General features: G+C 30.1%; 5 protein-coding genes across 5 annotated transcripts; 1 reads left to right on the forward strand and 4 right to left on the reverse strand.

Annotated features, from left to right (window-relative positions):
• Nucleotides 1-664: 664 nt before the first annotated feature.
• HELRODRAFT_128228 (hypothetical protein) lies at nucleotides 665-1,244 on the reverse strand (the record flags this gene model as incomplete). Its single annotated transcript, XM_009028770.1, has 3 exons — nucleotides 665-748; nucleotides 934-1,029; nucleotides 1,176-1,244. Coding segments are annotated over 3 exons (249 nt in total), but the record flags the coding sequence as incomplete, so codon positions are not given.
• Nucleotides 1,245-3,773: 2,529 nt separating this feature from the next.
• Nucleotides 3,774-10,515, reverse strand: HELRODRAFT_180002 (hypothetical protein; the record flags this gene model as incomplete). Its single annotated transcript, XM_009028771.1, has 13 exons — nucleotides 3,774-3,865; nucleotides 3,962-4,079; nucleotides 4,471-4,557; nucleotides 4,622-4,674; nucleotides 4,819-4,928; nucleotides 4,994-5,073; nucleotides 5,486-5,558; nucleotides 6,687-6,742; nucleotides 8,856-9,024; nucleotides 9,136-9,320; nucleotides 9,733-9,852; nucleotides 10,057-10,152; nucleotides 10,375-10,515. 13 exons carry the CDS (start codon nucleotides 10,513-10,515, stop codon nucleotides 3,774-3,776), a joined length of 1,380 nt encoding a protein of 459 aa, XP_009027019.1.
• Nucleotides 10,516-11,168: 653 nt separating this feature from the next.
• HELRODRAFT_180003 (hypothetical protein) lies at nucleotides 11,169-12,108 on the reverse strand (the record flags this gene model as incomplete). The annotated part of the gene is made up of 3 exons (XM_009028772.1): nucleotides 11,169-11,348; nucleotides 11,562-11,633; nucleotides 12,022-12,108. The coding sequence occupies 3 exons, from the start codon at nucleotides 12,106-12,108 to the stop codon at nucleotides 11,169-11,171; spliced, it is 339 nt and encodes a 112-aa protein (XP_009027020.1).
• A 2,044-nt stretch (nucleotides 12,109-14,152) lies between these two features.
• On the reverse strand, nucleotides 14,153-15,411 carry HELRODRAFT_180004 (hypothetical protein; the record flags this gene model as incomplete). Its single annotated transcript, XM_009028773.1, has 2 exons — nucleotides 14,153-14,940; nucleotides 15,054-15,411. 2 exons carry the CDS (start codon nucleotides 15,409-15,411, stop codon nucleotides 14,153-14,155), a joined length of 1,146 nt encoding a protein of 381 aa, XP_009027021.1.
• A 3,120-nt stretch (nucleotides 15,412-18,531) lies between these two features.
• On the forward strand, nucleotides 18,532-19,999 carry HELRODRAFT_180005 (hypothetical protein; the record flags this gene model as incomplete). The annotated part of the gene is made up of 5 exons (XM_009028774.1): nucleotides 18,532-18,592; nucleotides 18,796-18,914; nucleotides 19,051-19,144; nucleotides 19,323-19,429; nucleotides 19,907-19,999. 5 exons carry the CDS (start codon nucleotides 18,532-18,534, stop codon nucleotides 19,997-19,999), a joined length of 474 nt encoding a protein of 157 aa, XP_009027022.1.
• Nucleotides 20,000-23,813: the final 3,814 nt, after the last annotated feature.

Consider the following 23,813-nt stretch of genomic DNA (forward strand, 5'->3'; position numbering starts at 1 on the left):
ATATTATACATATATGTATATAATTATATTTAGTTATTTATATATTTTTGATTTTTTGTTTATAGAAAAAAGCAGCCGTTAATTTCGGGTTAAAAATTTCATTACATTTTGTTCAAAGCTTCTGCCTTGAAACATTGTTTAAAGTAGTTTCCATCCGTTAAATTTAATTTAATTTAGCTAAATTTTGTAGGTTAAAAGTGTTAAATATTGTAGTTGTAAATTTAAGGAAATTGTTTTCAAAGTCACATGCTGAATGTTTCAAGTTAATCAAAATTGTAAATCTGTAGTGTCACGGTTCGAGGTTAGGTGCTTTATGATTATTAGACGGACGGAATGCGCTTCAGAAATACGCGTGGCTATATAAGGGGCAGGTGAGCTGGAAAAAGGGTTTGTGGACAAAGTTTTGGTAGAGAAGCGAATGTCGGTGTAAAGTACTGTTAACGCCATTACTATTGTTAATTTAAGTTCGAAATTTAAACAATATTTTTTGTTATTTATTTATTTCGTTAATAACAATAGTTTCGTTATTTCAATTCCTGACTGTAAAGAATTACGTTTGGTTTCTTTTTTTGAGTATTAAAGTATTTTTGCCGTGAACTCAGTTACATGTACATAAAAAATAACTCACCAAGCACATGGTTCCGTCTCGTTTATATAAATCTATGCAGAGATTTGATGTTCCACTGCATTTATCTTCAATGTCGCATTCATCTTTCACCTCTCTGCAAATCTCTCCGGCGAGTTTGAGCTTATCAAGTTCGAAAAAATACAAACATTTTATGAATTTTTCTAAGTTAATAAATAAATTCGCCTCGATGTTTGGAAAAACATATAGTATAGTTTTCATTTTCCAATCATCTATTATTAGAATATCTGATAGTGTTGGTTTGAAACAAAATATTTGGTAACTCAAAAACTGTATCAAACGGACACCTTGCATGTGTTGAAGTCACAACACAGTCCTGTGGCACATTCCGAGCCTGGAGTAAACATGCAAGTTGTTGTGTTGCAGCACTGCCTTGAACAGATCTGGTTGTTTGAGTTATTTTTTCATCCTTTATATTTAGTGCACTCGGCCATTTTTGATTGTCGATTTATTTTTGAGCAGCAAATATTTCGTTAACAAAATTCAAACATATGATAATTTAAATAAATCGAAAATGTTATAAGCTCACTTCTTCTTTAAATGAACCGCAGTCGCAATCTTCCCCATCATCAATTAATCCGTTTCCACAACTGGCAGGAATCCAATTGAATGGTGCAGTATTCTCGAAAAGACATTGGTGTTTATGGTAGGTTTGGTTGAGCACCTCCTTTGAACAACTGGACCAAGTCATTTCGACTATTGTGTTACTTTTCCTTTGGGTTATTAAAAACCAATTTAACTGTATTCACAATGAAACATGATTGAAGTTAAATTGTAATTTTTAAAACTTAATCCTAAGTTGAGTGAGTCAACATTGGAAAAATGTTAAAAAAAGATTTTTTTCATTTAAGTAGTTAAACAAAAAACTGTCCCAAGCCTCTAAATATTGTTGAGCAACAATTTTGACAAACAAAAATGAGCATAGGCACATTTTCTACATATTGAAAAAGAATCATAAATCTTGTAAACGTCATTGTCCAAAAAATATAAATAAAAAACTTGATAATCGGGCAAGTTACAACAATGTTTTGTCAAAATGCAGTTACACAATTAATAATTTTTTGTAAAATATTTTCCTTAAAAACAAAAATAAAATACAAAGCAAAAAAGTTTTGATAAAAAACTTACGGAGTAAATGCACTCATATGGCATGGCTCTTTACTGCACACGCAACCAAAAACATCCTCATCATGTTTCAATCCAAATATGTGGCCTAATTCGTGCGTCATAATTGTGGAGGTTATGAAGGCTCCCCTAATAATCTGCATTTGTTCATTAGTTTTAACGTTTGTTACCAGTGACAGGTTGCTTTTAAAAATGTTCATGTCTGTCGTATATTTTTCTTTTGTGTAAGATAAACAAAATTTATTGATAAATGCCCTTAGCATAACTGAAGACTATAAATTTGTAATACAAAAGTTTGGAAATCGCATAATAGAGCCACTGATAAAAACGTTTAAAAGTACAATGTACTTATTTATAAAATTCTAAAAGTTTTAAAAAATCAAATATTAATAAGTCTGAATTTTTCACCGTTAATATATTAGGTTTTTCGAAAAGTAACTATAATTTTTTATGAAAATAAAAGATAATTTTTATAACGAATAAATATTTTAATAAATTTTATATTGGCTAATCTCATCCAACACCATTTGCCATCTCTCTGGTATTAACATGATTTCACGCTCCTAAAATTTTTGGTAATTGCTGGCGAAACACTAATCCAGGTGATTTTTGGCCTTTTCTTTTGAAATACACCTTTTAACGTTCAAAAAATTTTGCAGCGACCAAAGCAAATAATAATTCAGAGACAAAAGATCTGAAGAATATGGTGGGTGAGGCTGCGCATTCGATTTGAGCTGTCAAAGCTTTGGGCATTATATCAGTGGAACCCTGGAACCCATGTAACAAGGTTTTTGTTTAAACCCAGGCTTTTCAAGCAAGTGGTCATTAAATTTAACTTTTCGAAAATCTCACGTGTTGTTATTTGCACCAACTAATGCCGCTGTCGTGTTTTTATCAGCTTCTATCGGCCTTCCAGTTTGTGGTGCATCTTCGACATCGAAATTGACAGTTCGAAATTTGCAAATCAGTTCTGGCGCTTGCGTAACATATTTTCCCCACACACCACGGTCAATTTTTTTTCTGGCTAGAAAAGATTTTTACCATTTCTATAGTAGAAAAGTGAATTACGAAAAAAATTTTGCATATTACTCTCCATAATTAAAAGAGCACCAACCAAAAACTATAGCGAAGCTTCGATTAAACATTTTCATACACAGGACTTATTATATCATGTCTTAAATATGAAAGGATTTAGAAATTAATTAAGTGTGAAATTGGGTTTAAAATATTACTTCACAAACAAAAGACCTAATTAAAAAGTGATAAAATTTTTAAATTATTTTGAATAAGGCTTTTAGTAAAATAATTGTCAAGTAAAAGTTGATCGATAAAATTAAAATCAAGACTGACAGTGTCAAAGACGATAAAAAAGTCAAGAGCTAGGTGATGTATTGTACAACACGATATTTTAGTAATGAGGTATTGTTAATGAGGGTGGCTGTGCCAAATCGGGTAGTGCGAAACAAATGAATCATGTAAATGTTGTTTGTTTGTTTGAGCAGTTTAACGGCGTTTCAGCACAACTGGCTATTTTTACGCCCCTTGTTCCTTTTCTATAAATGCATTTTGTTGTTTTAAAACTTTTGAGAAATTATTTTTCATGTAAATGTAGACGTTTATACATAAAAAATTAATAAAATGGTTTTTTAAATGATTTTTATATTAATTTAAATCAATTTAATAATGCTTTCGGATTTCTTTTTTAAAATGTCTTTTGAGTGTTTAGTTATTGTTTAAAATAAATATTAATTTCAAAAACATTTACTGAAACCCAAAACGCTGCAACAAAGGAACACATTGAAAGGTACTCTGCAAGTCCAACCGTTTCATCGTCAAATATCTTCGTCCTATTAAATATTTAATTAGTTTTTAATGAAATTGTTTTAAAAATATATGAAATGAGTCAATGGACACTTACGTAAGAAGCATAGATACATCTATTCCAGAATAATTGCTTATTATATATTTATTGGTATAATCCTCAAATTTATACAAAAAATCATCACATGTATCTCTTGGTTTCAATACTATTTTTGGAGAACCCCAAATTACTAGACCCAAAATGGTTATCATAATGTCTTGTTCTTGATAGTACTGTTGATTTTTAAACGATGTCCAGGAATAAAAATTTTTCTAAAAATTTAAAGTGTATTTTATTACAAAATTCAAAAAAGTAAACACCAACCATACTTGCAGCAATGAACGCATTCAGTAGGAAATCCACCGTGATGTTCACATCCGACTTGAAAAACGAGTTCTGCATGAGAAAGAAGTTAAAAGTTGTTAGGATACCGTCAAATGATGACAACTAAAAATGGTTTTGTTTAAATACTTTTGACAAAATTTGCAAAATTAGTGTGAAAAGTTCTAAATCAAATGAACAATTGTAATAATTAACAGCATATTTAATAAGTTAATTCAATCTTACGATCATGATCTTACTTACAGTTTTTCGAAAAATCAAAAGAGTTCATAATATTCTAATATGTTATTACATTAAGTTATGAAGCCACATAAAATTCTAAGATGATTTCATAAATAGATTGTTTGGCGGATGGATATTCATAGACCGTATAGTGGTATAGACCGAGAGACAGAGGTAGACAGACAGACAGCTAGACAGACAGTCAGACAGACAGATGGACAAACAGACAGAGAAACAGTCAACATGACCTGAAATGTAAATACTTTGTACTAACAACATCATAGTCGACAGCAACAAATATCTTGACAATTCTGATTTCTCTATCAAGTGTGGCTGTCACATTTCTTTCAACTGGAACCATCTTTTTTTAGATAATAAAAAATCTTGTAAAAATATTCCAAAGTATTTTTCAGTAAACTTTTCACCTTCTTTACATTTTTCAAATTTTTTCTGCTTGCCATCAAAGTGTTACGAACTCCTGAGCATTTGAAAATGTAATCATTGCTATTTAACATTTTAATCATTATTACATTATGATGTTACAATTTTCTCCATTTAGGCTCATTTTGTAAAATGTATCATACAATTCCTTTTTTCAATAAAAATCTTGGAACAAATTTACCACAAAATGATGATCTTGGAACGTCAACTTTCTTCACGACAACCGCATCCAACGATCCTTTTTGTTTGGACATCACTTCAAAAACCTCATTGTCTCTTTGATAAAAACCGCTGAATCAAATCCATTAATTTGAAGAAATTATTTCTTTCCCAAAACTTTAAAAGAAATTGAATACCTGACACTGGAGCACAGTGAGAGGACAGCCACTTGTGATTGATTGCCATCCACGTGTCCTTGGTAGTGGCAATCTAATTTCTTTTGGAAAGTGACAAATTATTTTTATCTACTATAATTATTTTTATAATTGAAAATTGCTTCTAATTTTCATATGTTCTTATCTTATTGAATTAATTAAAAACTTTACTGACATAATTTAAAAGAAATTTAAAAAAGCTATTTTAAATTCAAATATACATAAGTATATTAGCAGCGAAATTATTTATACAGGCAATTTATTTGAAGATTCGAAAGTAAATTTACAAAACAATGATTTCCTCAATCTGATGCTCTTTTAAATTAAGAAATGACTCAAAATAAAAGACTTGCTACAAGTTAATTAAAACACTTTTCCCGGATAATTATGAGCAGGGTTTTAATGCAACTTTTCATAGGGTTTTATAGAGTTTTAATACTACTAAAAAATTTTTATATATAAAAGTCAAATTACCAGTTTATGAACTTTCTTGTGCATGTGATTTTCATCGGCAATGTAGACGGCGAAGTTGCTCGTAAATATTTGCCTTAGAAAATAAAAAGCTAAATTAAGTTGACATTGATTTTTTAAATTATGACATTAAAAACTCGATGATAAAAAAATCACCTGCTCAAACGCAGAAACACTTGAAACTGCGTGTTGTTATTATTGATGAATTGAATCTTCAGAAAAGGGTGGTTCTGTGGTTTTAATTTGTAATAAAACTGAAATACTTTTAAAATTTTATTTAGTTTTGAAACGTCGTTTAAACAATGTTTAACAGCGCTTTTTATTGTCTTTTAGTAAAAGACAGGTTTTGAGATACGCTCGTTCTCATCATTCTTTAATAAAATAAATTTCGGTTCATCTTGAGACTAGCCGTAAAAATTTCTGATACGGCTATTTCAGGGACCTGTTTATCAAAATTTCATAACTCAACCAGTTTCCGTTCTAATTTTACTCATATCAGTTTATTTTTCAACATCTCTAGTAATAAACTCGGCTGTTTCATAACTTTTTCCTTTTATAATTTTTGTCAAACAGCCAGACACCTATCCAAAGTTTTTTCTTTCAACATGACCAGATCATTTTAGACGCCTGAAGATTCACTTAACCAACACTCAGAAGTTACTTATCACATCGAATCTGATTTCTAAGTTGTCTTTTGGATATTTCAAAGATTTTTTTCCTCTGACCAACAAACCAATTTATTTGTTTCTCCTTTGACCAGTCCCCCATTTCGTTTCAATGAAACGTACTGCTTCAACTTTTAATAATAAATTACTTAAAAATATTTTTTGTTAAATTTCAGAAAAACATTTATGAGTTAAAAAAATTTTTAAAATAAAAGATGATTTTTTTTGCTAAATTTCATAATAACATTTGAGTTTACAAATTTTTTAAAATAAAATGATTATTTAATTGAAGTCAACATGTTTTTTCAAAGTTGGGTCACAAAATAATAAGATATGAATTTTGCTCATGTGCAAAAATTTCCTACTATCAAGCCGGAAATTTGGATATTTTTGAACATATTAAAAAATTGAATTGTTGAATTAAAAGTTATAAATTTTTGTCACAATAAAATATGTTAAAACAGCAATATTTGTAAAACAATAAAACATTTAAAAAGCTTTTAAGCAACTACTTTTCCGTTGATTTCAGTTGAGCTGACCGGCTTTTTTGCTCCATCGTAACACGACAAATTAAATTCATCTTGATTAGATATACCTGCGATGTAAGGAAAATTAGTTATATTAAAAAATTTTGTAAGTGTATATGAAAAACAGTGGTGTAGAAATCTCTTTTTCCCAGAAATCTCTTTTGGGAAAGAACTTAAATTTGTTTAATTAAAAAAGCTTGGTTTAACTGTTTAACAAATTTCGCTGTTTAAACCACTATTTCATGGAAGTTTTGTTTTAATCTTATCGTTGTGGGAAGGAGCTGAATTAGTTTTCAGTCAAAATTTTTACAAATTTATGTACGGATTTAGCCTAAGACCTATCCAAATTTTCCATTTTCAACAGGACCTTCAGCCCCAAACCTCCCACCTTGTCTACAACTCAGCATAAAATGAAAGTGTTAGTAACAAACAATATTTTATTACTTGCAAACAAAATTAAAATTATAATTTTTATCAAAATCAAAAGTTTCATTTTTTCAACGTTATGTTTTGTTTGTATCTAAAATTGTAAATTACGTCATATAAAATCTCAATTTGTTCTCAATAGAACTCAATAATTTGCTAAAAATGTTCACCCAATAATCAACTTTTTGAAATTTTTCAAAATAGTAGTCATTTTTTCAGGTCATTAACATGTTCCAATTGCAATTCGAAAAACAAACCAGAAGATTAATTGAATGCTGAATCACATTATCAATTTGATGAAATCCCACAAAATAATTATGGCAGATTTTTATTGTTTTGAATGTCGTTTCCAACAGTGAAGGAATATGCATATGAAAAATGTCCATTAAAATTAGCATTCAAAATTAACATAAGGGCAGATAGAAACGAGAATTAAAGGTATCGTTTGTAGACAAAAGTAATAATTATTAATGCTAATCGATTGTCGAAAATTTATTTATTAAAAGTTCTTTAGGAAGAGCTGTTCGCAAAACGGTAGTAAGTTAATAAAAATTGTTAAAAAACAAGTAAACGTCTCCATCTCCAGTATAGCAGGATCAAACAGAATACGCGAACGCCCATTAAACCTCAACCTAAACTCTAACAAAAAATTGTGTACGTTCACGAATTTTTTAACATCCCATTTGTAAGAATATGAAAACAGACTCTAGAATTTCCTATAAGTCAATATGATTATAAGCTTTGGTCTGGTGTTTAAGATTGTTTTTGCAGTGACCGATACTGGCCCCAACATTGAAGTTGAACATTGAAGTTGAACATTGAAGTTGAATAATGCCGAAAACGCAGTGGTCTTTATAAATATTGTATTTATGATAGTCTAAACCCAATATATATATATATATATATATATATATATATATATATATATATATATATATATATATATATAAATTATCCAGACAGAGACTATCGATTGGTGAATGTCAAATGTTAAACTTTAACAGACACAACTGCAACTGATGATGATCTTTATCATAATTTTTTTTTATATTACAGTGGACTGATTGTGGTTATGCTTGGTAAAATAGAATAAAAATATGTTTGACGGAAATATGCCCCAAATTGTTGATCGAAAATGTTCATATATATAGTGAGTGAAACGTCAAAAACCAAGTAAAGAAGAAAACTGTTGAGTGAGTAGTGCAATGAAGTGCACTCTGAGATCTTCCATTCTTTTAGGGAGTCTTCTTTTTGGACACACTTTCTTTGAAAGCACACCTTGAAATCAAATTTGACAATATTAATAAAAATATATAGATAAAAAATTACACTTTTTTCAGTGCTAAAGTTACACAGAGCCTCAATACGCTTGTTAGAATTTTTTTATTTTAAATAATTTATCTATATATATTTCTTACCTAGGTAAAAAAAATATTCACTGTTGAAATTTCTAACAGGATATAATATTTATTATATAGGCTGCTGCTAGCTAAAAATTTTAAATATTTACCAAAGCCAATTTTTAAATTGTATGCAATTTATATTTTTTAAGTAAAAAGATCTAGAAGGGGAGAGGAAAATAGGTGAGGAACGTAAGCATTTGAGTTAGAAAAGTTTTAAATGTTTCAAATTGTTTTAAAAACTAACGAATTTCAATTTCAATGTAATTTCTTATGACTTCAATTTGATTTTCAAGAGGAAGAATTTCACTCATTGCTAAATCATAATCAAGAAAAACATTGATTGAAATGAAACCTTGTTTGTGTCACATCTAGTTCCATCTGAAACGTAGGAGAAATGTTTTCCTGCGCTCCTAACGTAAAATAACGAACATACGCATGATAAACCGACATGATGGTGGTTATGTTTGTTTAAAACGGCAGAGTGACTGACGGCACATAGTAATTTTCCACAGTACCTGTCTCTGTCAGAAAAGTTGCAAATTGCTTTTGATGTTATAAAAAACATAGTTAAAAAAACTTGCAAATTGATTCACGAAAGCGCGCGCAACTCTGATTAATCTAATAAAAGATACTTGAAATCACAAGGTTGAGCGATATTTGTTTCGGAGTCGTAATCACAATTGAAGCATCCGTTTGTAGTGAGTTTGTTGCGAAGGTAGCACGCTTCACCAGCCGACACGCTGCGGTTGTCGCTCCATAACAGTGAGCACTGTCTGTTTCTCGATAGACATATGCCGTTCAGAAAGAAGTAACGATTCTGTAGTAGTTAATGAAAAAGTTTGAAAACGATCAACTAAACATAAATCTTAAGTTTTGATCGATAAATTGATATAAAGTGTTCAAAAAAATATTTTATTTTCAAAAGGAATGTTTTGTATTACACATCAATAGATTCTATAAATAATAATTATTTCCTGTATTCCTCTCATTTTGTACTTTTGTTAATGTTAAAAATTTTGTTGACTTGAAAAACAAAAATATCAAATATGTTATTAAAAGAAAGAATTGTAGACTTATAATAAACTTTTTTTCTTTTTAACCAATACCTGAACCATATTTACCATATTTATTGGGGATTTTTGTCTAAATAGCAACGTACGATTTGTAATAGTTAGGCGATGTTGTTAGCTTAATCCAAATTTTTTAATGACAGGCAACAAATATCTCACCAGGCACATGGTTCCATCTTGTTTATGCAAATCTTTGCAGAGGCTTGAACTTCCATCGCATTCATCCACAATATCGCAATCGTCTTGCACCTCCCGGCAAATATCTCTAGCAGGTTTGTGCTATTTTCATGATTCAACAAAACAACATTTGTTTAATTTATTTGAAGAAAAAAAATATCAATTCAGTTAATTGCTTGAATTTATTAGAATTCATTTAATTGATTTTTTTTTCAAAACAAAACAAAAAATTATTATTATGATATCTAAAAACACTTGAATGAATCAAAATATCTGCTATTTAAATGATTAACCACAATCTGAAACCTTGCATATGTTCAAATCACAACACAGCCCTGTAGCACATTCATATCCAGCAAAAATCTTGCACTTTGCCATGTTACAACATTTCCTGGAACAGATCTGGATGGTTTGAATAAAGAAACATTTTTAAAGATTGATCAATATGTATTTTTGCGTATTTAATAGCACCATATTTTTATTCAAAATATTTAAACGGTAATTTATTTTTCTACATTTCAATCAAGAATAAAGTTCTGGATGAAAAAAAATTAAATTTCTGAACAATTTTTGACATACAAGTTTGAGCCTGCGATTTTACATAAACTTTTTTAACCTTTTTACATTGTCTGGAAATGAACCACAGTCGCAATCTTCGCCAGGGTCAATCAATCCGTTTCCACACTCCTCCGGTTGCACACACTCCTCCGGCATTGAAATATATGGTAGGTGTTTTCCAGCACCTCCAACGAACAACTGGCCCATGTCATTTTTAGTGCAAATTCGCCATTCCTAGGATATTTTTATCGTATACCTTCCGCCTTTAGATTTTAAGTAAGCTTTAAGTGAACATCAAATTATTTAAAAAGAGTTATTACAGTCGGATCTCCGTATAACGATTTTGATGGTTCCTGGAAAAAATTAGTTATATAAAAATTTCGTTATATAGAACTTGCTCTGGAAAAAATTCTATATTGCCTAGAAGGTGTTTATACGCAATAAAAACAACCTTCTAATCATTTATTTTGATAACGGAAAGTAATAAAACATGGTATAATTGTAAAAAATTAAACTTTTAAAATGATATTGATAGTTTGTTCCATGCAACGATGATTCTGATTCCATTGAAATTAATTGAGGTGGAATACGCAAAAATTACTGGAATACTGGAACAAGAAACATTAAATATAGTTCTAAAATATTAAAGGGATATAAAAACGCGGCTAATATCAATTCATAGAATGTTTGCTGGTCGGATATTTTTTTTCACTTTTATAAATTTCGTTGGTTATAGAAAAATTATTTTTGTTTTCAGTTTTATATGCAAAATTTCAAGAGACAAACAAATTCCTTATATTATACAGATTTTCGTTGTATAGAAGTTTGTTATAAGAGGTCCGACTGTAAATATAGACAACTCACACGACAAGCATTGAAGTATCTAGACCAGGATTGTTTGGTATAATGTATTTCTTGTTATATAAGTCATATTCGTTTAACAAATCATGTTGTGTGGCGTTTGGTTTCAACGTTATTTTTGAAATGTTCCAAATTTCTAGACCCAAGATTGTTATTAGAATATCTCTTTCCTGGTAGTACTGTCATATAAAAAATATCAGTGTCGTTTTCAGGAAAACTTTATTTAGGATTATAGCTCAAAATAAATGTCTTACGCAACGCTAATGTCATTTATAAATTGAGAAACTACTAAAACAGTATATGAAGCGTTTCAAATGATCTCAACACACATTTTTTAAAATAGATTTTAGTTATTTTTTTTATAAAAATGCAATAAAAAGATTGATACAAACCTTGCTTGCTTCAGCAAATAAAGTTGCTTTAATACGGGCCGTTTTGTTTACATCAGATTTGTATGACGTGTACTGTGTGCAAATGGAGTTATTCGTTGAAGTGCCATGATGTTTAAAGTATTTTTCCAACTAGATTAGTTTGTTTAATAACGTCACATTGAATATGCCGATAACCAGTTGCTAACTGGTGTTTCTGCCCATTGTAACATTAAATTTATTTGAAAACTTTTAAAACAGATGTTGGCACTTTGGAAACTTAACAATTTTTTACAAAATTATTTTCCAATAAGAATGAACCGTGAAGAAAATATAATTTTTCAACTATAAATAAGAAGATTGCTATGCTCTAAAGCATGCCTGGATCATTTATATTTTTAGTTAAGGAAAATATACTATGATTATCCGATTTCAATGTTATTTAAGACACAGTTAACAAAGAATTACAACTCAAAATACTAACCACTTCGTACTCAACAGCAACGTAAACTTTGACAATTCTATTTTCTCTGTCCAGTGTGGCGGTCACATTTCGTTGAACTGAGTTCATAACTTCATAACACACTTCAAGTTCATAAAAAGTAGAATTTAAAAATAGTCAATAAAATTTTTTTTTGCAGTATGACCCACTTTTTTCATATTTTTCTTGTCTCCATTGTTTGCAATCAGAGAGTTACGCACTCCTGGTAATATGAAATGTTGATTTATGTACTTCATTACCTCAAAATGTTTTTTTAAAATTCTTACAAGTTAAAGAATTAAACTTGAATCTACTAGGTTTTAAAAAACTTAGTAAATTTTTTAATGATTAATTTATTTTGCTTGACTTGAAAAACTCTATTAACGTTTTCATCTCAAATAGCTGTAGTCCCTCACAACTGTGATATTTTGAAAATTTTTACGTTTTAGAGAAATGTTTTTTTTTTTTTATAAAAAAATCATTTAACTATTACCACAAAAAAGATTTCGGAACGTTAGCCTTCTCCACAACAACCGCATCCAAAGACCCATAATGTTTGGACAGCACTTCAAAAACCTCATTGCCTCTTTGATAAAAACCGCTGAAACAAACATCCATTAATTTAAAGAAAATATTTCTTTCTCAAAACTTTGAAAGAAATTGAATACTTGACACTGGAGCACAGTGAGAGGACAGCCACTTGTGATTGATTGCCATCCACGTGTCCTTGGTAGTGGCAATCTAATTTCTTTTGGATTAAAAACATTTCAATTAAATATAAAACTAAGTATTACAACCAAACAGTCAAAAGTTACAAAAATTAGTTATTAAAAACAGCGTTTCAATGTTACATATTAAGGTTTTCATATTATAATGAACTTGATACCAATTTTGGCATTTTCTTTCGTTTGTTGTCTGCCTCAACAAGGTACACTGCAAAAGTGCTGGCCAATATATGCCTTGATACAAAGTTTAATAAAGTTAAAATTACCTATTTCGATGCCATTATCAAAAATCCAAATGACAATGTTACATGTTCGAGCGCAATAGCATTTGAAATTGCCTGGTGTTGTTTTTCATGAATTGGATCTTCAGGTGGGGATGGCTCTGAGGTTTGATTTTACATTGAATCTTTTTATTATATTTTGTAAATATTAAGAGCAAATACTTATTACTTCGTTTTGATAGCTTAGTGGTTTAAGTCGCCTGTATCTGTTTCGCATTACGTGCAGTGACCGAGTTCGAAAACGACCAAAAGCTGTGTATCGTTGGCTGTTTTGAACCTAGCAAGAGTGCAACCGACCTTTAACCTTTTTATAATTAATCTTACTATATCATTTTTAAAACTTGGAAAGAATCAATAAAATGTATGATCATTACATCTCCATTGATGTCATCAGTGTTGATTCGTTTGTTTTTTCCAACGTAGTATGTTAAGTTAAAAAATTCTTCTCCAATAGCTGAATTGATAGTTTTGGGAAAATTATTTTTTAAATTTAAGATAAAATGTTTGGCTAATATTTACGTAAAAACTTTTACAAACAGAATCTATTTCTAATTGTGAAGACAGTTAAAATCGTTAATTTTAATGACAACGAAAATTTCATTTTCTTCACGATTTTAAATTTATTCTGTTTTTGTTTTTAAACTTTTCTGTACGAATTTACGTCAAAAAATAATTCAAAATTTGTGGCTCCAATTACAAGACTTCAATTCACTTATTTTGTAATTTCAATCCAGGTTATTGGTATCCAACCATAGATATATATCCGTGTATCCAACTATACTTTTTTAAAAGTTTTCTTCATGTTTGAAACTTTGAAAATGTTAAAGTTGACCAAATTTTTTAAACTGGTAAAAATTTAGATTTTTAAGTTTAAACACTTTGCTTATACATTTTACATTCAACGTTCTCATTGGGGACGCATCTTGAATGTATGAACTGCATGTACCGTATCAGATGAAGCCTTGCGGTTTTAATATTTAGACTAGTGTATCACTGTTATATCTAACAAAACTAACATTTTTTAAACAATTTTTTATAACGTTCAAAATAGAAAAATTAATTTCACGAAAAATTTGGAAAAAATACAATGTCATGAAAAGAAACAACAGCATGAAGTTTGCACACTATTTACAAAACGCATTGCTTTGATGAAGCCTTCACTTTTACAACATTCTGCTGTGTCAAACGTCGAAATTTATTAACGAGAGATTTTGCCACTCTTCTAGCCAGAGGATTTTTGATTTTCACTTCTGTGTCGGTTTCCTGATTACCATCAGCAACTGTTGGACAAATGCAAGTTTCCAGTTTTTCTATTATTTTTTCTGGCTGATCTTCGCTGAAGATGTGCTTCAACAAGTAGTAATAATTAAGTCCAGGCTGGAGAGTTTTTACAGCTGCACACCAAGGGCATTTAAAATGTAACTCGTGAGATGTACAGATGTTATCAATCAAGCAGCCAGGCGGGTCGCAGTTAACTTCGTAACAATTGTCAGTTGAGTTGTTGCAGTTGATGTTCGAGGTGTTGTTGCTTGGAAAAATTGAGGAATGAATTGTTATCCTGGAAGCGTCGGTAAAATAGTTTCTCAAATCATTTCTGGCTGCATCCGCTGATGTTGAAGTTGTCTTTGGTGATCTAGTGTCGTTTGTGTGGCTGATACGATGATCCGATAAATTGCTGTTGGTTGAGATGCTTTGTGATGTTTGCTCTGCACAACGGTGATCATTATTATCGTTTCCTCCGTCTTCGTCGTCATCAATGTATTGCAGGCTTTCAAATATTTCCGAACTTGTAGAAGAAAAGAACGGAACTAATGTTACAGTGGTGTCAGCTGAAGAGTTCCATGAGCAGCTAGATTCAGTTTTGTTGCTCACTTCGTTAGATGTGAATGTGATTTCATTGATGGCATCATCGCTGCCTGCATTTGTGCCAACTTGGAAACATTTTGACAACGAACTGTTGAGGCTGTTTCTTCTTTTGTTTATGAGGTTGGACAGGCGTTTCGATGAAGATTTCTTGCTTTTTGTATACATTCTGTTTGACTGTTGCTCGTGTTGTTGAAATTTTTATATTCACCGTATGAACAACAGGTGCACAATAATTTCAATGGTTCCTTTCCATAATTTGAAGTTGAACAATTTTCAGAAAGATTAAGAGTTTTGTCTTGGCTTATCGTTGCATAAGTAGGATTTACTCCTTCCCTATATTCAATTGTTTTACTTGATTTCTTCAATATTGAATTTTGTTTTACGTTATGTGTAGTGTTAAATGGAAAGTCAACAATTTTCTCCTCAAGTTTGAACGGATGTCCTATAACAGAAGTGTTACTGCAGACCTGGTAACTCTGCTCCGTCTCGTTGAATAGCAAAAATGTTACTCGTCTTGCCATTTCAGTTCAGGCTTTTCGAATCAACTTTATGTTGTAAATATTTTCTCGAAAATGTTAAGACAACTTGACTAGAATCAAGAGAATGGTATGGCAAATTGGAATTATTTCTAGCTTATATATGTGTTGATGGAAGAAATCAATGTTATAATATTTATTACCCTTGGACCGCTTAACATCGCCAAATAAACTTTGATGTAATCAATGGAGTGAACGGAAGTATAATATTCAATCAATGTTCAAATTGGCTACCCGTCTTATTTTATGTCTTCACCCAGAATTCAAACAATCAATTATAGACAAGTTAGATAAACTATCTTATTGAATGTAACACGGTGACCGTTGTGTGCTAATTGGCTAACGGTACCGTTAGAATTTATCGTTCGGGTAATTTTAACAAAGGGAATAACTTTGACACATTGTTAGAAATTTATTATTCAATTTATAGCTTATGTTCTAAAAGCTGTCATTGAAAATCGTTAACTATGTTATGTTGATCAGAATTAAAACATTCGTCAAATTGTTGGCTAAGTGTTTAATATAAACAATTGAATATTATAATCCAACTCCTAATAAAGAATAAAGGAGTTTCAATAAATGTGAACAAACTTACTCTTTTGTTACTAATTCATAATCTTTCTTAAAGTGTAAAATTTTGTCATGAAATTAAATTAGGTTATATGATGTATGTTGGAATAAATCAGAACTTTTAAAAAACGCTTCTCTCCGCCGGCTAAGCCTAATCTTTTTCATTGTTTAATATGGTACGAGGTAACAAGTTGCTTCAGATGACAATTTTATTCGCCATGGTAAGTTTCGAGTGATTTTGTAAAATTTTGCAATCTTTCAAAACAATTTAATTTTTGCAACACGATAAAGACTAACAATTGTTTATAATTTTTTTTTTATAAATTATTCGGTAAAGTTAATTAAATAAAATGTGAGACATCCCAAGGAGAAACGCTTAAGTTTTATTTAAATAGGTTCAAATAATTTGAATAGTCCGGCATAATGGTTTTCTGTAACCGATCCAATAAATTGCAAGAAAAAATTTGTGAAGAATTAACATTTCTGAAAAAGTTCAGCGGATTTATAACCATTGCAAGCCTACACGTGAAATATGACATGCTTCAAAAGTTTTTTGGATATAATGTGAACGACAATGATACAAAATTTTTCAACATTTCCAAAAAAAAACTCTATCAGTGAGATGGTATAAAGTTTAGAGTTGATCTTGTTTCCACCGTCAAATGCAAAAATATCCTAGCCAATCGCAAGAAATATTCCTCAACACCGTGTAAATGAAATCTTCACAAAGTTCTATAATAATAATAATAATAATAATAATGTTACCATCGATGCTTATTACCATTTTATTACTTTCTGTCAGTTTCATGTGAGTTTATTTTAGTCACGAATATTTAAAATAGGTATCAATAAAAATTGATTTTTTTATCATTTTATTTATTTTTTTTACTATATTTATTATTTATTGTTACAAACATCAGTTATTGTCTTGCATAAATTCATGTATTAGATAGTTCAATGTTGAACAGGTATGCGAGTTTATTTTTGCCACGAATATTAAAAAGTAGGTTTCAATAAAAATTTATTAATATCCGATATAAAGCTGTATTTGATGTCTTGATTGATATTTTATTTCATCTGTTTGTGAATTGAGTATCTAGTTTATCATGATATCTATCTATTTTTATTTTATTCTTTCATATTTTTATTCAATTTTCTAAATTATCAAAATGATTACAATGATTTTTTTAGAAAATTTATAGAGTCAAATTTTTTTCCAAATAATAATTTCTATACTTTTGTTTTTGAATTAAGCATTGCATATCTGAGATTGGAGGTTAACAAAAAATACATTTTTGTGAAAAATTAAATTAACATAAATTTTATTCACTTATTAAGATTTATTAACTTATTTATTTATTCAATTATTCATTTACTGATTTAAAATCATCCCATAACATTTCTGTACAACAGAAAGGTATGCATATTTAATTGCAAGCAAAAAAAAAATTTATTGCAAGCAACAGATGTTCAGTGAATTACTTCAGATCAGGATAAGAAGGAGAAAAGTTAACATCGTTTTTTTCCAATCAATAAACCTGATCCCATTAAAAAAAATGAATAGGTTGAGGTCATAATCTTTATCATATTAATAAACGTGAATATTATCTTCGTTATCATCATCCTTAGAATTTTTGTCATACTCGCTATAATCACAATCTTTGTGATCACCGTCAACATCATCACCATCATATTCATCATCATCACTCTAACTTTCTTCTTCATCATCACTATAATTTTTTTCTTCATCATCGTTTTCAAATCACATCGGTTATTTTAAGTTTGTAGATATCTAAGCAATATGTCGCCTCTCAAGTCAGTTTAATCATTAACAACAACTTATTTATGTCATATTGTTTTTTGAAAGAGATCAAATGTGTGTGTGTACGTATGTATGTATGGATGTATGTATGTATGGATGTATGTATGTTAAAACCAAAACATGATGAGTGACACTGAACCGTCAAACATCAAGTACGTATGTATGTATGTATTATTATTATATGATCATTTATATAGCGCCTATTAAAAACATTCTCATAGGCGCTTAATGTATGTATGTATGTATGTATGTATGTATATATATATGTATGTATTTGTGTATATATGCATGTACGTATGTATGTACCTATGTATGTTGGCATCAACCGACGTAATCTAACAATCGAACAAGATCGCGAGCAGCGACTGCTCCATCTCTCTCGAGAATTAGAAGTTAAAAAGAAGGTAGTTCAACCGACGTAATCTAACAATCGAACCTATGTATGTATGTATGCATGTATGTATACATACAAACATTCACACAAACATCATCTTCACACACTTTATACATCCTAACTGACGTACGATATATTACAACGCACTCACAAGCAGGTGAATCACATACGATTAACGTGAATTAACGATCTGAAAATTAGTTTAAATAGCGAGGAGCTGAAAGCGAGAAATTATACACTGGTGTTGGTATTGTCAGTGTTGGTATTTTCGGTATCAAACTTTACTCAAAAACTATCAACAGAGAGATTCGGTATCGTCATGTCATCATCATCCGTGCTGCTTGTTCTGTTGTATGTGGCTGTTGCATACTCCAGCGCAAGTAATATTGTTATTTCTTATGACTTTCATTAATACTATTATAATTAAATTTGTTATTATTAAGATGTAATCTATTATTTTATACTGTACCTTGTGGAGGATAACGATGCTGAGGATAAAAATGTTTGTCAGGGAGATGACGATGATGGCGACTATTAACTGTACAAATTTATTATCCCGTCTAACCACTCATTTCCTCCTCAGATCTATGCCCACCTTGCCCACCTTTGAACTCTCCATGCCACGACGTCAGTCGCTACTTCCAGGATCCTGGTACTGAAAAATGTCTCTGTGAATATTGCAAAGGGTTTTGCGTCGATTCGGTATGATAATCAGTGGTTTTATCATTATCATTTTTGTTGTTTATTTGATAAATATTGTTATCCAACTTATCAAAGTCGTCATCGTCATCATCTTCTAGACACGCATCATCATCTTCATCATCATCGTCATCATTAGGAACCTTGTCCCAAAGGAACCACATGCAAATACAAAAACCTGCCGTGCCCATGGGATAAGAACAAGAATTGTCCAACTTCCGAATGTGTCAAATGTGAGTTAAAATGCTCTTTTTGCGGTTATTTCATTGCTATTACTTTAAGCTTAAAAATGGGAAATTATGATGGTGATAAGTAAAATCTCGTTGACTTCGTTACTATGTTAAATTATCAATGTTCTAAATGAAAAAGAAAAACATCGCATAAACTCCGAACACCATTTCTGTTATTCAGTTACGAATTGCGAGGTAAGGAAATGTGAGACAAAATGTCCCAAAACTGGGTACAAAAAGGATCCCAACGGATGCAATACATGCCAGTGTGAAGATCCGTGCAAGGAAGTAAGAAAGGATCTATGTTATATCAAACTAGTTTGCTGTCTTTTGTTGTCTTTTGATAAAACACCTTTAAGACGGTTGTCTTTGTTTACTCTAGTGATTTAAAATAGAAAGCCGTTCATTGGTTTTTCATTTACAATACTGATACCAGTAGCAAAATTTTCATTATTATTTTCTTATTTGTAGCATCCTTTTCATTATTATTGACATTATTATAATTCGAATATTATCACCATCTTCATCAGCATCTTCGTCATCGTTAATTTTGATCTTCATTATAACATACATGTAATTTCTATTTTAAAAATTACTTTGCGGTTACAAACACTTCAATAATTAAAATATTAGTAGTATCATCATCATAATCATCAATATCACCATCATGGTCGTCATCGTCATAATAATCATTATCATCATCAGTATAGCCATCATAATCATCAATACCAACATGATCATCGTCATCATCATCACGATCCACAGTTATGCAATGAGGGGCAAGAGTGTTCATCCAGCATAGTGCCAGGTGGCGAATTTGTGTACCAGTGCCACGGTCCTATTGATTTTGTTCGTTAAAAATCTTACCCATCTCCGATTTCCAAATTTTTTTTGTTTGAATAAAAGTTTCATTTTATTTTAAACAATAAATGAGCTGAACATTTAAAATTTTTTGCAAATAAATATTGTTAAAATTATTCGACTTGTTGTTACGAAATTAAATGTTCATTTTAACATCGAGTTTGAAGAGTTGTGAGAATTTGATAAAAATTCGCGGGATGCGTTGTTTTACGTTTGTTTACACGCAACTGCATGACCGTTGTTGAAACCTAAAGAAATATTGAAAAGTGAATTGTAATTAATAAATAAATAATAATTTTTTTTTATTTAGCGGATAATATATTTATAAGTTTGAAATACGGAAAAAACTGATTATAAAAATTATTATTAATATTAATTTATTGAATTATTTCATTGTTAATTACTTTTTTCCCTCATTTTAACGACTTTAGCTGAAATAATAGAGTTTCCATTATGAGTGTTTGTTTGGCGTCTTTTCAAATCTTCTCAAAGACGCCAAAAATCTTCTCACAAATGCTCTTGTTAGTCTTATTGTAAAGAATATTTAGAAATCAAATTCAAAAACTATGCGTTGAATATTATTTGAACGAACACTAAATTAATGAAAGTAATTCTGTCAAGGTTGGTCACGAAAGGAAGTGCGTAGGTAAGGATGAGTGAGTACGTTCAAGTACTGCTACGTTCTGTCACTATTTCCCGAGAATCAAAAACACTTTCACCTTCCTTCATTGAGCGGTTTTGTGGTTCTACTGCTTTTGAAGTTGTTCACTGTGTTAATTTAACAAGTACTCGGGTATGGAATGATTTTTTTTTGGAAGAACAAAACTGGAACAATTTTTATTTTGAACTATCAACTCATTCAAATAACACATATGAAAAACTTTTTGAAAGAAAAAAAATTAGCAAAGTTTTATGGAATATTTGTTTACGAACTAATTAAATTTCATTCATAAAATTAAATCACATATCAAAGTACACTTGCGTTCCAACCATTTTGAAATAATTGCAAAGAGTGAGTTTGATGCTAAATGCTAAACGGCTCTCAGTGAGACGACAGACGATTTCATGCCTTGCTTGCTGATCTCAATGGACTTTGCTCTATTTTGGTTCACATTTCTATTTTTTTCAAGAAAAAAACAAATTAATATTATTCATTATTATTATAGTTTTTTTTTGTTTTTAAAATTATAATAAACAAATTTATACCGCAAATTCTCCATTTCAGATAATTTTAAAAAACACCTCAAACTAAAACACATAGTCCGTATGATGCGGAAATAAAATTTAAGTTAGCTTAGTACTAAGGAACTTCCATCTATAAAATACCTCAATTTTGAGGCCTTCTTTGTAAGCTAAGTAATTTGAATTCAACCCGTTAAGTATAACTCAAACCATGCAAGTTTTGTTTCGAACACTCCAAAAATATTATGCACTTTTTCAAAACGTTTGTTGTGATTAACACAGTCAAATGCAGAAAACGTATCAAGAAAGAAGAGTATCTTCCGATTATCCATACTCGTAAACAAGTTTGACAATGCATGAAGCAATGCAGCCTCAGTTGAATGGTAGCGTCTATAGGTCGATTGGTTGATTGGCATTAAATTCTTCACCTTAAATATTTCGTCAGAAAATCCAAAACGACACGTTCCAAAACCTTTGAAATGAAGAAAAAGTTTGATGATTGTCTATAGTTACTCATCTCATTTGCATCTGAGTTATCCTTTTTCAAGATCGCTTGAATCATCGCATGTTTACAGTTGGAAGGAAATAAATGTGGCGTTAGTTCGAACCTCCGCAAAGATCAGCCGTACTGGCAGCAAACAGACAAATTAGAATTCGCAGCTACGTAAGTATGAAGCGACGTAAAATGTGTCCCCTTATAATCCATCTTCAAATGGTGCGATTGAAAGGTTCCACAGTACGTTAAATTCGAGGCTGGCTAAAGTAGTGGAGGACTCTCAAACAGATTGTGATGAACGGTTGCCACAGGCACTTACACGGTGGAACTTAAAACAAAATTTAGACCAACAAATTTTTTGCCCCGTATGATTAACAAGGCTACAAAATTTACACAATTATATACAATAGAAAAACAACTAAGAATGGTCAAACACTCAGGTAATTTTTTCTTATATATTAATAAAATGAAGTGAATATGAGGTGTTTGTGAATTTCATAAATGGAGAAAAGATTGCTCAAACATGAATAAATAAAAACTTTGCAAAAATGGTTTATTGAAATCAGTTTTTCCAACTATAAAAATAATTTTATTATATATTCTATTATAATATATTAAATATTATAATAATTCAATGTTTATAGAAATTAATTTCCTTTTTGAGCGTACGAAGACAGCCTAGAGAACATGAAATACTGGCTTATGATCAATTAGCCAAATAAGTTGGTTTTGATATCTTGGTTTATATTTTATTTCATCTGTTTGTGAGTTGAGTATCTACTTTATTATGATATTTATCTACTTTAATTTTATTTTATTATATTTCTATTCAATTTTCTAAATTATAAAAATGGTTACAACGACCGTCATAGTATTAACATCCCTGAAATGACACTCATTTCATCAATAACATTTTTTTTCATATACGTATTTAACTTTTGTTAAATATATTGAGGCTTAGTGAGTTACAGAGTAAGAGGTTTAAATGTCAAAAGCAAAAGACGACACGCGATTTCTTCTACGTTCATTTTATGATTGATCACTATAAGATGATTATCATCATAACTGTTATCATTTGTATGAACATTATCGCATTATTTTTATATTTATTCCACCATAATTTACGATCTGCGGGAAAAAACACTTTTACAGATTATAACAAAGTTTCAATTTAATCAAAATGAACTTTTTAACCAAATTTATTTTTCAAGTATTAATTTAATTATTTTCAACATACAAAACATGTTTCTACATTTCAAACAAATTTTTACTGCAATAGATACCAAAACGTTTCTACTTAATTTATGATTAATTTCATTCATTTGTTTAAAAATTATAATAAATAATATCAGTATAATATAATCAATAATCAATATAATAAAAATTATAATAAATAATAGCAATTCTTCTTAAAAAAATTTGAGTTGATCTATCACGCAACTATGTTTACGATGATCATCAAAGTAACATCTCACCAAACCCATCGTCGTCATCATCCTAACCATTATTTTTATCATCATCTTCATGATCGTACTCATCGACATCTTCATTCTGATTGATATCATCGTCATTATCTTCATCACTACCGTCATTCATCCAGTATCAGACTGTTCAGTTTTAAAACTCGCAAGGCAACTTATCATGTACAATATATTGGGATCGCTATTGCATTTGAACTTGCGCAATTCGATAATGGTAAAAGGGTAAAGGTCAGTTTCGCCCTTCTAAAACTAACAGGTACTAGCGACACACAAACAACGTATATGAATACGTCCTAAACGGATTGCGTTCAGATGATTTAGATCAGCTAAAAGCTCCTTTGGCTAAATTGAAAATAGGATCAAGAAATTTTGCTATTGTTGGATCGATGATTTGGAATAGTTTGCCACAACCCGGTTCACTCCCTGTTTCGTAAAGAATTGAAAGCTTATTTATTTTCTCTAGACATATTAAGATTTTTAGTTAATGGCGTTTTCGAGAAGATTTGAAAAAGCGCCAAACGAACACTCATAATAATAATAACAATAATAATGTGTACGAGAAATAAATTAATACATACATACATACAAACAAACAAACATCACCTTCACTTATTCATACATCTTTATTTAACATGCCAAATGTTACAATGCA

Source organism: Helobdella robusta (genome assembly GCF_000326865.2).
Source record: "Helobdella robusta unplaced genomic scaffold HELROscaffold_58, whole genome shotgun sequence".
Classification (NCBI taxonomy): domain Eukaryota; kingdom Metazoa; phylum Annelida; class Clitellata; order Rhynchobdellida; family Glossiphoniidae; genus Helobdella; species Helobdella robusta.